The following is a 15,218-nucleotide window of genomic DNA, read 5'->3' on the forward strand; positions in this document are numbered from 1 at the left end:
AAATATCCATACATCAGTTGCCAGTGTATTTTTTGATACAAATGCAGTCCAATTCAGCGTCTGAACCTTTTCTGTAATGTTATTCCAGGCTCAGTGACAGTCTCTAGTACAGTTTTTAATGACGTGAAGAAGCTGAGCAATCACCACTGAGGTCTTCCACAGTGTAATCCTATGATTCTACATATGACCTAATTTTCGCAACAAGTTAAAGGTGACGCATTTCTTTAATATTTTAAGTAATATTACTTTTTTATTTCTGTCTTTTACAGTTTCAAAATAACAAAAAAGGAAAAGGACCAGAAGTAAAAGTTTGGGCACCTTGCATGGTCAGTACTTAGTAACACCCCTTTGGCAAGTATCACAGCTTGTAAAGGCTTTTTGTAGCCAGCTGAGAGTCACACAGTCACACTTATTATAGTGTTGACAGGTCACAATATAAATCATATAATATTCTCTACAGTATTTTTTAAAACGGCATCTAAATAGGGCACTATCCAAACATTAACAAGAAATGTTTTCAGACAAACATTTTCTTTACTTGCCCGTAGTGGTAAATTGCAGGAACATAACACCTCTTGCTATGCAAAACATCCATATATTACACGCCAGATGAGCAGTCCAATCTCAGTAAATTTAAATCATCATACATAAATAGAATTTACATATACATGTATCAAGAAGCGCAGCTTCCCTATACTAATGCAGCAGCCATTCCGTAGGAATTATGGGAATTGGTGTTGAATGTATGGGACATGATTTTTAACTGCATGATAACAACAACTGCGAAGTACAATAGCGCTGCACCATCAACTCACCTCTCACACAAAAAAGTGGCTCTGGCTACATCCATGTTTTAATTTTTAAACAGTGTTTTAATTCAAAACGATCTCCAGCCAGACAAGCATTTCAGCACAGTTTCAGAGTGTCTCTCACACACACTCACACATACACAGCAAAGTTGTATAGCATGGGTGCTACTGTGGTCATTTTATTCATCACACAGACAGAATTTTTTCACAGCATGTGCAACATATATGTCGCACTGTAAACCTAAGTAAGCTACAAAGACAAGGACTTAATAACAAAGTCAGCCCTGTGACTCTCGCTGGAAAACTATCCTAATATAATTTCCATTTCAACATTGAACAGAGGAATATTGATCCTTAAAATATTAGTCTGAAGTTAGTAGTCGTCTGCAAATTTAACATGCAGTTTGGTGACTACCAAAAAAATGAAGTTAAGTACTCTCCTACCCACCAGTCAGTTTTAAAGTCTTTCATAAATCTGACCTGAAGTCGGTTAAAATCAGCAAACATTATTGTTGTTTAACTTACCAGTGGAGTGTGCGTATTCCATCTGGAGTTCCTCTTGATAGCTCCGACAACAGTACCAATTTCACCCTGGACAATGTAGATATTCTTGTCCACCATTCTGTTTTTCTGGGAGAAAAACAGAGGAGGGGACGGTTAGTTTTATCAGAAATTCAAGCCAGAGATATTCTATATTATCATTTATTGCTACAAAGTTCTCATATCAAGATATCATGGTTCACAGTTGAATTATAGAAGGTTATATTTCATTAAAATCTGTCACAGCATGACATGAAATACCTAAGATATTACGTCTATGAGGACAGATTACAGCCCCCAGTGTCACAGTGAGCTTTCTGGTTTCACTATGGGCATTAACAGTTACAGTAGACTGAGGAAATAAAAATAAATGATTCAATAAACAAAAACAATGCCATTTTCTTCCTGTATACTCCTCATGGAGGCTACATTAAAAAAAATGTCAATTCAATTCCTGATAGCAGTTAGCCCAGTAAAGACATATTTACGGTGTAAATATGAGATTTAAAAAAAAAACACTACAAACCATTTGACTCAACGTTAAGAACATGACCTTATCTTTATGTGATTTTGAATACTTAAGTAACTATTGTAAAAATGCTGTGATTAATATCAGAAAATCCATTTTATTTACAACCTGCAGATAATTCAAAATTGAGAGCTTGCACAGATGGATGTGTGGTCAATAATTCAACCAAACCATTAACCAACTAATAAAAAATACTATAATGTACTAGAGACCGCTGAGCCATCAAGTAAAGCAGTCTAACAGTGTTTCTCATGGCAAATACATTTTGTATACAACAACTCATGTGCGTACAATGGAATTCATTTTAAGCGATGGATGAACAAGCATTTAGACATAATATATCCAGTACGAAAACTGGAAATACTGCAAAAAGTAAAAGAAATTGAAGTTGACAAGCTTTAAGTTAAACTATGAAGTCTTCAAATGAATATAGAAACTAAGAACCAAACCGCAAATTTCCATGTGTACCTTGACAATTCCTAAAACCAATACAGATAACCAAACAGAATCAAAATGACATGCTGCTCATATTTGGCCAGCAGTATATCTCAAAATGGTGGGATTAACCTTTTTCCTTGTGTCATGAAAGCCAGATGCCAGATAATACTCTTACTTTACAGGAAGATTTATGAATATAGAGACTGGGTGGCTGAGGCCACCTTCTTTTAAATTCATGGTAAGCAGCCTATTCAAAATAATGAGGATGAAAGTATGATCGGTAAAGGCATGGATGTAGGGACAGAGGGATAGGCTTATAGCTGAACAGCTGTCACACAAATGAGTCTTCACTACAGATGTACTGATTAAGGTTTTTAAATCACAAATTCCAAGCTGAACCAATGATGTTTCATAATGATCAGTTCTGATCTGATAATGTATTTTCAAAAATAATATAGCTGCACATTGCACACAGCAGGTACAGTAAATGTAGTAAAACCAGTCATTTTAGGTTAAATGCTTGACAACTGAGTAGTGCTGCATAAAGTAAAAACTTTGTGAATCACAGCTTACTTTTGATGCCTTTCATTTATTTTCCAAGAAAATAACACAGAGGTGTAAGAAACACTTCACCAGACCATTCTTTCTGTGAGGGGACAGTGCTAATCACTGCACCACCCCTGCACCTGCACATCAGCTTAGGGGTTGTGAATAATGACAAGTGGCCACTGCTTCAGACATGCTATGGGAGGGTTTTACTGTCCACTCCACACTCACTGGTTTAATGTGACTAGTTTGACTGGTTTTATGTCTAATTTAGCCAGAGGAAAAACATGAAGGGGTAGGAACTCCTGCTCAGGAACACGCAGAAATCAGGAAGACTTGTCAGACATTCACTTCATACGCTTCCGCTGTGACAGCAATATGTAGAACTATTTGCTCAACTTAAATTTCAGTAAACCCACAAATTAGGGCCAGATCACTAGAGCAACAGATTTACAGGTTCCCTTGATTCTTAGTATGTTTCTAAGTTGGTGTCGGAGGGCTTTACAGTCTGTACACCCAGAGCTTCTCAAAGAATGTCCAAACCGACTAAACAAATTTCTTCATTCTGAGTTCTGAAATTATTCGATTAACACTTTCTGCTCATTCATATTCTAGACAAACAATTAAAAGTTCTATACATTTACATGTCTCCCCTCCAGCTCAGTACCTTATACTACATTTAAATGACAGCTCAGGGGCCAAAAGGGCTCCCTGTTGTTTTAAATAGTAGATATCCAGATTTAATTGTGATTATGGAACATTTTATTTTGAAAGATGATGTTTCTTACACCTGTCTTGCATGGTACTAAGAGCATTCCTAGTGATGCTGACAGCCAGGCTAGCAATGAAGCAAACGAATCACTGCATGTTGCTGAGTAAATTCTCGACTTCCTCACTTGCTCTTAGATATCAGTGACAGGAGGCAGTTCACGTTGGTTTAAAAGAATCACATGAATGTCACAATACCGCAACAACTCTGCCTGTAACTTGCCAGAAATACTAAAACAACCAACTAAAGCCAAGATTCCAGCATCCATAATCTAACACAGTCATAGTGAAACCCTCAACACATGTTCGTAAATGCACCACAATACAGTCATACACTAAAAGCAACTGACACCAGCCAAGACGCTGGCTGTCAGGTGAGCTAGGAAGGTGCTTGCTGGGTAATTAGATTAAATAACGTAAAGTCGGAAGCGTCTACTCAAAGGCAAAGCTAACTGGCTAGCTCTCCACCACACTAATGGGTTGTAAGACTGTTGACAGCCCTCTGGGGCAAGCAATAACACAATGAGTGGACACGTTGCTACTATTTAGTTATTATCTATCTATCACTGAGGAAGTAACACATTTGTTGCGTGAACAAGACCAATTACCTGCCCAGAAACCTGACAGCTAACTACTTAGCTCAACCGGCTGGCGTGTCAACCGGCTAACGGCAGGTTCAGCGTTTGTCCTCTCAGACAGTAGTTTATTTCCTTGATTTAATGACGCAAAGTGCCTGTTGACAAATATGTAGCAACGCTTTTCTTTTACTCTAGAAATAAATATATTACCTGTGTGTGGCTGCTATTTCAAAGATGGAGTCTTGCTGTAGCTAATGCTAGCCTAGCTCTGCAAGCTAGCAGGCTAGCCGGCCAACAGTGAATGAAGACCAAAGTTCAGTTCACTACGACAAAAAGACAAACAAAAATTTTCGGACATTCCACTGTGTGATAACGTATTATCTCCAAACACCACTTATTAATTCACTCTTCCAAAAAATGCTCCATAAGTAAATAAATTGAACACCTTCCTGCAGCTGTCAATCTGGTCTTGGTAAACACACTGACGTGGAAAACCTCTACCGTCTCAACCTAGCATGATGATTGCGTATTGATTGACAGGCTACTAAACTGATCACTTTGAGAGTGGTATAGGACTTTGAACTACACGTAGATATCGGAGAATTTATGTTTGGGCTCTATTAGTGTTTGTGTTGTTTTTTTAATCATTTAGAATGAGAGGGAATCTCAAAAAAGTAAATATCACAGAGATGTGAGGGCGGGACAAACGCAGCAGTAGTGGAGTAAAGGTTGGTTACGCCGGGTTGATGACGAAAGCACGGGCAGCATCTCCAAGGAACAGAGCAGTCTCTGACAGTGTAGGCTACTGTGACAGGGCCCCAACGCAATCATTTATTTAACTTTCAATTTCAGTTTTCAGCTTCATCATCCGACACTACTGTGTGTTTCAGCAAGTTTAAAGTGGCTTTAAAGGAATGGTTACTAAGTAGCCTGTAGCTACTGTAAATGTAATTTTAACTTTTCATGATCAAAAAGACATGAGCATGTTGACCTTGCTACCCCGCTGCCTGCAGTTTCTGACTGTCTTAACTTTCCTTGTTTCTTGTTTTGCTTTTATCCTGTGGTGTGTTATGTCTTATACTGGAGAAGGTCAATGGAAAAAAGCCTTTGGGGTTTAATGTATTTTCATCCTCTGTCATTTTTAATGTAGCCCATGTACTGACTGCAGTGCAGTGTTCTGTGTGTTTTTAATCATCAAATAAAGTCATTTATTCATCAAACATTTTACAACAGTGTAACTGTTAAGGAAAATGTATCAGTATGACAATGTACCAACAACACACATTATTTGCTGTGACTAATCTTTTTTTCCATTCAGTGTCACCGCTGGGACAGATGCAGTGCTCTGTGCCCTGTACATGCCTCACCAGACCAGATCAGACAAAAGATACAGACACTGCAACCACACTTCCCCCGGCCAGGATGACTTGAATGTCAACAAAATAAACTTTTTATTTTTAATTATTTAACTAAATTTTGTTCTTTTATTCCCATAGCTGTTTTTAGTAACATAATTTACACACTGTGGACTACAGTGAACTGAACTAACTGAACCATCCTAATTAAGTAATAGTTTTATTAAAATACACTGCTGCTCCTCGGGTTATACTGTGTTTCCCAATATACTACGAAGAATAAATAAAGTCTTTAGTCTATCATTTTTCCAACCCAGTCTGGACGAAACCACGCCTACTTCCGTATACTGAAAGCCTTGATGGCTTCCCATGGAAACCTTTTGAGCCGCGATGGAAAATGTTTGAGTTAAGGAGGCTATATTACATAAAAGTTAAAACAGCCAGTGGCGGTGCTAATAAAGTGGATTGTGTCACTCCTCCTCTGGAGTGACCCTGACAGACTGGGCTAGGTAGAGGGGACAGGTCTGGCATCTGCAGGGCAGGCTGTCGCCCAGCTGCCCCCTTTCTGGCCATTTCTTCACCTTCTTCTCCAGCAGCTGATTGGAATGAACAATTGTGGCTTAGCTGCAAGTGCACAACTTGAAACCATAGACACAGGCAGGCGTGTTTCAGATGTGACGGCAGCACAACTGAGGATACTCTAGCATCATTTATATCAGAACTGGAGAGCATTTCTTAATTGAAAGAGGAGCAAAGATAATTTTGTTGACGGAAAAGATGTTTTCGCCCTTCTCCCAACTGGCCTTGGCAAGAGTTTTGCTCTCCTACGTCATATGGTTTGTTGATCTGACTGTTGTAAGTTAGCCCATGATCAATGGTGATAGACAGATGGTTAATCCAATCACCTGCTAAGCATGTTTTGAAAGTGCCTGCAGTTTCCTTTCTTTTTCATGTGGTGAACGTTGTGAAATGGTCACAGTTTAGTAGGGTCAAGTTGAATGAGACCTTAGTCACCATGTGTTTAACATTAACATTGACTACATAACATAAATCAAAACTTAGTCAGTGGTGACCTTTTGTTTCACATTTGCTTTCTATACTCCGTCACTTGACTTCCTCTTTTGCTCCCATCATAATTACTCCGGCCACTGGAGGTCACAGCCTAACAATAAACGTACAGTGTTTCGCAGGCCTTTCGAACCGACATGTTTGTCTATGTCCACCTGCTTTATCAATTTGGTATGAAGGCGTGCAGCAGATTTTTCCTTGCGTGATTAGCCAATAAATTACAAAAACAACCCTTTGCTCGTATCTTGCTGAATGGGCAGTAATAATCTTGCTACTTGCCTACTGGGTTGCGAAGGGTTCAGACCCATCCAACATCCCAACTTAGTCAAACCACACACCCCAGCCACTACTTCCCGCTACCGCCAAATGGCTTGCTACTTTTTCACTATGAAGAGGGCTATCCAACTGCTCAACAAAATCCAGACTATTTGCTCTCCTGGCTCCACAATGGAGGAACGAGCTGCCCATTGATACCGGACAGCAGAAACTTTACACGTCTCACATTGCAGATTGGAAACTCATCTGTTCAGACTGCCACTTGGTCTGTGAACTCTCTTATTGTTTCTAAATGTAGTCCTTGAGACAGTTCATCTTATTTGATGAAGCTAATGTACTTGCATGATTCTTGCAGTTGTTGGTGGCTGTATCCACGTGGTGGAATGCACTTATATTAAGTCCCTTTGGATAAAAGCAAAGCTATGCAGAGATTGCACAGCTACGATCCTACGATCTCTTATCTCTCTGTGCAATCAATAGCAGCCATTTGCTTAACACCGACACAAGTATTGCTCTGTGTTTAAAGCATGTCAAAGCGACTTGTGTCAGACCTCTGTTTGCTCTTTGCAAAGTGTTTGATCACCTGTGGAAATTATAATTGCGATATTTCATCTGCAAATACACGCATGTCATTTTCCACAGCAGCAGATACGTCTGCACTACACTAGTAAACACTTTTCTTTCTATGTTTGTCATGTACTTGCATGTACTTTTGCAATGTGCTCACAGATAGTATAGAAAATCAATCCACATGTAGGAAACAAACATGCAGTGACGGATTGATTTAACTGCCTAAAGAACCAGGTTTGGCCATCAAAGGAACAGAATCGTTCCCGTTATCTTTAATAACCATCGTGTTTCATATCCTCATTTGATCCACCATGTCCCTGTCCATGTTCAATTGCATATGAAACAGCTGGATTTTTGTTGATTACATTTTCTTCGTCCCAAGTGAAAATATTTATGTAAGCTTGTGTCTCAGACATGAGCCTGTTCATCATTAATTACAGACATGAAAGAGAGCAGTGAGTTTCCATTCATTTTTTAACCTCATTTATCCAAAATCCCTAGAACACCAAAATGACACATTCTCGCCACTTTGTCAGGCTCCTGCTTCAATGAGTGATGCCTATGTCATATTGTCCCTGCCTGGTCTTACAGTGTAAGTTTACAATCTGTTCTGGTAAGAAGATGAAGAATCAGCATTTTGGCTTTACGAAACATACAAACATAAACCCAGAAAATGTACGATGCTTTGTGTCACAAAATGGTTGGCAAGTGCGTTCTTGTTTGAAAGATGTGGAAGTGATAAATTGAGGCTTGTTTATCGCAAGTTCCTCCAAGATTCTTGGAGATATTTTGGAGCAGTGTTTGAGGCCTGAGCACACATTCATGTGTAGAGAATTATATGCACGACAGTCTAAGCTGTCACTGTCTACCAAAGTAGCAGGAGCTGCTGGTTCTGGGTGTGTTTTTCTAAATGGCTTAAACCCATTTCAGTGATACCCTTTGTGTTACTGAACACAGAAAAACAGACTCTCTGTATAATATGATGATATGAGTCTGGTTTTGTGTTGTGGCCACCAGTTTTAACTACAGACTTTCAGCTTTCCCAACACTGTAAACCTTAGACCCACCCACTGCTGGCAGTGTACATGACAGAATTTGCTCTGTGATTCTATGTCTCTTGTTGAAATGCACATTGAGAGGTGCAGATAACTTCTCTCTTTCAATTTTATGTCTACCTTAAACTTTTTATCAAAGAACCAGACATTTTCGGATTCAGTTGTTTATCTTTGTGCTGATGATTCAACTGGGAGATTTTCATGCAGGATCCAAACCGCAGAAGTGCTTCAACAACCCCATCGCACCCAAAATAGGTCCATCCACTTGGCGACTTTACTGGTCTGAATGCTACAGTGCTATACCGTGTAACACATTTGTTTCATCGGGACAAAAACAGAAATGTAACAGTGCATCATCTCTGGCTGTAGCTCTGGATGCCAGATGCAGTCAGTAACAACAGGGTTTGGTCTCTGTAACAGCAGGACACTGTGAAGCTGCACAACCTCTGGGGCTGAAAATTAAGTGCCAAAAACTGCAGTTCCTTAAATGGCCACTTGAGGCTGGCTCCGACAGACCCCCTATTAAAATGGCCAATGTTTTAGCCGAAATAAACATGTTTACACTCTTGTACGAAACACAGTTTTACTCTCACACTCTCACTACACTGTTAAGGCTTAAAGTTATGCATAATTATGGGCATGGTGGTTTTAAGTGACTGCTAGCTGCTAGGATTTAGCAAGCAGGCTTCACTCCTCAACCTCAGCTTCACCCAGGCTCTCTCTGCCCATTTCTGGATTAGCCGCGAGTTTGATGGAGTCAGACCCTGCCAAGATGGCAAAGGCCAGAGCCACTGTCAGTGAGCTTCACAATGGCTCTTCAAAAACCTCTGAGTAATGTCAGGGAGACTGTTGTTCCCTGGGAAATAGTTCCAGTGCATATCTCTCCCGAAAACCACAACTTGTCATTTTTACATACAGAATGTCTTTCTCTGAGTGTTAAACAAAAGAGATACAAGAGATAATTAATGAGCTTCAAGCTCCAAGAGGTTCATGTACTTTGGACAGAGCCAGGCTAGCTGTTCCCCTATTCTCAGTGTTTTATGCTAAGCTAGACCTTTTTTAATTATAGAATGTAAACTCACTGCAGGTTGCTAAACCCACTAAATTCACAGGGGAAAATACAGGGGACATGACAAGTTAGCTAGGCCTCTTAATGCTCCCCGCTGATTCTAAACAAACTACAACTGTAGCATCGTTTGTAGTATCTGTAGTATCGCCTGACCTGCAGAATACTAAAAATCAGTTTATCAGTGCTGGCATGCAGCACGGCTCCCTTTCACACACCAGGTGTTAGAGAAAAACAAATACAGCTGCAGAGTTTTGGTCATTTTCATACCCACCTGCTCTTCAAGCATCACCAGCAAAGTTCACTGAAAGATGACAAATGTTAACATTGTGTACACCAATGTCATATCTCAAAGCCCACAGAGCCCTAAGAATTACACTGTTCAAATATCTGTGATTCATATCTTTCTTTGAATCACTGTAACTCCAGGATGATTACTCTCTGCCTACAGTTCAAACTTACACTGCCCTTACAATATAAGTCCCAAGAGTTTTCCTTTTGGTAAAATGAGAATAATATGGGAATTAAGAAATGGGCACTGTTTTTAACATTTTGCATTCAACAAATATTACTCCATATGAAGTCAGCTGTAAAACATTCTTAAATCCTTTCTGCAGTGGAATGTGGAGGATCTTTGGTGTGGCCCCTGGCACAGTCAACATGGTACAAAGCACAAGGTTGTTTTTTTTTTTAAATCATTTTACCACACAGGTTATTTAGCAAAATGCTAATTGTAGTTGCTTTATATTCCTTGACATAACACAGCGTATATAAATGGATGCCTACATAATCAATCATTAACAAAGAAATCCTGAAACAGGGTCCTCATTTTTTGAGGTGTGCATGTGTGGGATGGCTTTGTTCGCACGAACCATCCAACCCGTTCTCACTCCCAACTCATCACACATGGACACTTGGTGTCACTTTTTAAGGCAGTGGGCACACCTTTGGCGTCATTTTGTAACATGCAGGGTAGCCCGATTTCTATAGGCAGGCCATTCTCACTTCCAACACTTCAAATGATGGAACATAAAGAGCAAGAAAAACCCACCTATACAGGACTTTTACCCAGCAGACTGGGGTTTGTGTCCTGTATGAAGGCGAAAGTGAAGGTTAATTTCTTTCATACGTGAAGAAACACAATATAACTTTTGTAACTCAATGTATTTAAGTACCATACGTAGCCAGTGTACTTCTCCACCTCCTTCGTCATCTCTTCCTAAACCTAGCCAAGCAGTTTTGCTGCCTAAAGTGCAGCCTTTCACAATGTATTAATTATTGTTCTCAGCAAAATTTTATTTTGAAAGTGTCATGGGAAGTTGGATATATATCATTGCTAACTTGACCATGGAGCCCTGCACATTGAAAAATGATAATTTTTCAATTTGCCATGTACCACATACCATGTTTCATATTTTACATATTATACTTAATCTTTTCACTTTTGCAAGACATTAGCATTAAGAAATAATGTGTTTATTATGGCCTGTTACAACAAACCAAACTGCAGTGTGCATCAGTTGAAGCAAGTGTAAATCACAAAGACTGAACTGAACTAAAAACACTGGATTCTGTCAATTTCCTGGGAAGAACAGTCTCATCAAAATGTAGTTTTAAGACCTTTATTTCAGTTTAGATTATGCTGCATGGTGCATATTCCTAAATAAAGTTGTGCTGACTCAAATTATTGGTGTGATTTTGAAGGACACAAAAGGAAATGATTGGGCTGGGGGTCCCACAGAGCAACAAACCAATCAGCAACAAGGAGCCGAATGGCTGCAGGCCGCGATGTTTGGACTTTGAGTCAGGCCTGCCTGCCAACACACTTATGTTACTGTGGACGGCAGTGTAATGGTGTTTGTGGAGGCCAGTGCACGAGCCATGCAACTACCCTTACTCTTCACATGACATTTCTACTGCTTTCATCTCCTGCTCCTGACATTTCAACTGCTAAATTTCCACCGTAAATAGCCATATTTTGTCAAACACAGAGGTTGTGTGAAAATATTTGTCCTGTGCCAATCGGCATATTTGTGATTTGGGCTTTTTTTTTATTTTGTTATGTTTTAACATCTGCTTTGGGTTGTCAGATACGGAGCAGGAATGAAATTTGATCATGGCTCATAATATGCTGAACAGCAGTCAACAGCTGTGGAAGGTTGGGAGTTGAACAAATCAGTATTTCATGATCAAGACATCGTGTGACAAAAAATATTTTTTATTTGTACATTTTTTATCCCTCACATCTCTTCAACTTACATTTCAATTGCTTCCGTCTTTTTCTTCAACTTACAATTCAACTGCTTTTAGTTTTTACATGTCGACTTATATTTACATGGTTTTCGTCTCTTAGACTACATCTGCATTAAGCTGTTTACATTTTCAAACAGCTTTCATGGGAAGATGACCTACATCCATATTAGTATTTTGAAGTCGTTTCAGTGGAGGCCTCTATCCACAGTGACTCACCTGAACAATAGAAAAACAGTTTAGTCTCTGTCAGGCAGCCCTTGTTCCTCACTGGCATGGATTCAAGATTTATACCCACTAGAAACTGGTTTAGAAAAGCTCAGTATTTGGAGGTCAAAAATACTGTTTTACTGTGGATGGAGCATCGAAACTGTGAGAAAAAGACGTGTTTAAAAGTTCGATTGGCTAACTGTGGACATACTCTGCCTGACACTTCAACTGCTTTCAGTGCTTATACATCAACTGATAGTTCCACTGGGTCCATCTCTGAGAGTTCATAAGCTTTGAGTTATGACACTTTAACTGACACTTCAGTTCAATTTATCTTCAAGCTCCAATACAATTTCTACATCTTTCAGTGCTTGAAATTCAGCTGACCATCCTCTTCTTTGCTTCAACTGATCTCTCAGCTTATATTCATTTTAACTGCCACTTCCATTCCTTTCAGTAATTGTATTTTGACTGCTACATCATCTTCAACTTGTTTCAGTAATTCAAATATTTCAATGTTTTAAATGCAAACTTTTTGCAGTGAACACATAAGAGCACACAGGAAATGTATCCTTCAAATTTGGTGATTGGGATGTATTTGAACGCACAACTCAAAGTGTGACAATGACCTTTGGTTCTCCCTGCTTTCCTTGTGTTGTGTTGTTCATTCAAAAACAGCCCTGTTGAGCTTCATTGTTTCATTTCATGGAATCTGTAGCTAAATTTCTGAACTCCACAGGAAGAAAAATTACAAAAAAAACCTCAAAGACCAGAGGTAGACATTTAACAGGTGTTTGGAAGCATCTCCACAATGATCAAAAACTCTTTGCATGTTAGAAACAAATTCATCACTGTTGAGTGCTGAAGGAGGAAACTCCTGCTTTCCCAAGATTGCTAGTGAAGGTATCTTCTCTGTGCTGAGGGTCAGATAGTGCAGACACAGGACCTGGAGCTGGACCCAGAGGCTGGCTGGGTTGTGCTGCAGAAGCTGACAGGGAGAGTTGAGAAGTTAATGTAGACACTTGATTAGTTAAGTGGGTGATTTGACTTACCATACCCTGGTTGCTGAGAGAGAGTCTAAGGATCCATTCATGATGTCCCAGTAATATGCCTTGGCTGGTGACAGCTTCCTGAATTGCAACTAAACCAGCAGCTGATTCTTGGTCTGTGTCTGCTGTCTCCACAAAGGCCAGATCGTTCTGTTATGTTCAGCAAATTTTGGATTCAAAAGCAAGACTCACCAAATCACTGCAGTGTACAACAGAAGGTTGTTCTCTTTTCAAAACTTCTGTGAGTAAGTAGTACAATCTGTTGATTGTAGTTTGTTGTCTTGCTGTACGTCAGCAAGAGAACAATTGCGCAGCAAAAATAAGGTTTGGGCCTCTTGCTATAGTTTAGCTATTATACATGGCTATTGCTGACATAGCTTCATTCTGTACTTTGTTACGATAGCCAGAGCGCTTTTACATTAAAGTGCTGTTCTAAGAGAAGATGCTAAGATCCTGACTTTTGCACCTCTCACACACTTCCTGACAAGACATAAATGTTTGTTTTATGCTAGTACAATTATTACACTGATTGAAAAAAAATAAATGAGTAATCCCAATGCAAGTTATCATCCCAAATGTACTTCATTTTGCTATCTATCCCTGCTACTTGTGTTTGCAAAACAGACAGCTTTGTTTCTATTCATCTATTGCAATAACACAGAATGAAGTTGACATTCTAAAGAGCAGGTGGAAAATGTTTCAATGAGGATTTTAATCTGCAAAAATCAGCAAAATCAACAACAGTTATTGCACATTATTGCACAGTCCACTGCTTCAGAATCCACTTTGGAATTGGGTTACTGCAGCCCCCTTTGAAAGTTTGGGCATGGGTGCAATGCTGGCTGGCAGTGCAGGCTGGTCTCCAAGCTCTGGTTAAACTTGTCCTATAGGAAGCCTGAGAGTGGCCTTGGAAGGCAACCAGCACAGTGCATTCTGGTTGTTGCTGGTTTTCTATCTTCTGGTCAAAAGGTTTTACAACAGCTGTTGTGTCCAGACTCCAGGGACTGGCTACTCAGCAGGTAGGGCAAGAAACTGCCTCAAAATGTTCCTTTGTCCAGAGAATTCAAATATTGCAGAGATGCCGTCCTTCCAGGTCTTCAGTTTTCTGGTTGAGCTTGGTCAGTTCTTCCTAGAGCTGGACCACTTGGGTCTCTAGGTCCCCCGCGCTGTCAGTGTATGCACTTGTAGCATCTTCTAGGCTAGCTAAGTTAGCTTGCCAGGCAGCACAGGTAGTGATTACCATTTCAGTTTTAGCGTTAGTTCTACATAAACCATGTCAATCTGGCCTTTCATGTCAGTAGACATGAGTCACTCATTTTAAGTAGTTTGAGTGTTTTTGAGTCTTGTCCTTGGGGTCTATTCTTTCTGGAACTGTCTGTTCCGAGTTGATTATCGTCGTCATTAGTTTCGCTTCCTCCTTGGCACAGGGGCTTGTCTCTGGGAATGTCTCCTCCAGTGGGCTTGTTGCTTTGCACTTTTGAAGCTCGTTATTCTTCTGCATTTTTGCTCCAGGTGTTGTGGAAAAGCGGTGATCAGTTTCTCCAAAGCCAACATCAGTGTTATGTCACTATTGACAGGAAGTTATCAGGAGGAGACCTTACATATAGAAAATGATTGCTGTCTGCAGAGGATCAGCTTTGGAACGCCACATCACTGCCTTTTGGCAGCTTTTACAGCCCAACACACAGTCACTGTAGTTCTGTGTGAATAACAGACAAACTAAAGCTGCCTCCTGAACTGAAGGTTGCACTGCTCACATCTCTTCTTCTTCTTCTTCTTCTTCTCTTGAGAGCCCATCTACTTTGAGTCACTACATTTCGTCTGACACTGTCAACTAATCAGTTAAACACAACAAGGTCTGCCAGTGCCTACCATTTTAATTGCTGTTTCAACTGCTTTCAGTAATTGTATTTAGGTTGCTGCTGATGTGAAAATAAATAGATGAATAAATAAATATATAAACACACACACACACACACACACACAGCAATAAAAAAATGACAAAAGACATTGCACCTATAAGATACCATGAAGTCTCCACACCTGTGCAATCCCAACCAACAATAAACAGCACTGTGGAGGCTGCAGGGAAAAAGAGATGGAGAGTATCT

At 39.8% G+C, this 15,218-nt stretch overlaps 1 protein-coding gene across 3 annotated transcripts in view; it reads right to left on the bottom strand.

Moving 5' to 3' along the window:
• The window catches only part of gbf1 (golgi brefeldin A resistant guanine nucleotide exchange factor 1), a 95,323-nt gene extending 90,649 nt beyond the window's left edge, over positions 1 to 4,674 (bottom strand). For 2 of the 3 annotated variants that reach the window (XM_041947008.1, XM_041947006.1), the window contains exons 1-2: positions 4,419 to 4,674; positions 1,335 to 1,439 (exon numbers count right to left, since the gene is read on the bottom strand). In XM_041947008.1, coding sequence (XP_041802942.1) covers positions 1,335 to 1,430 — 96 coding nt within the window. In that variant the 5' untranslated portion in view covers positions 1,431 to 1,439; positions 4,419 to 4,674. The remainder of the gene's footprint in view (positions 1 to 1,334; positions 1,440 to 4,418) is intronic. The other variant, XM_041947007.1, reaches the window with a different exon arrangement.
• Between the last annotated feature and the right edge of the window lie 10,544 nt (positions 4,675 to 15,218).

This window comes from Chelmon rostratus, chromosome 11 (assembly GCF_017976325.1).
Source record: "Chelmon rostratus isolate fCheRos1 chromosome 11, fCheRos1.pri, whole genome shotgun sequence".
Taxonomy (NCBI): domain Eukaryota; kingdom Metazoa; phylum Chordata; class Actinopteri; order Chaetodontiformes; family Chaetodontidae; genus Chelmon; species Chelmon rostratus.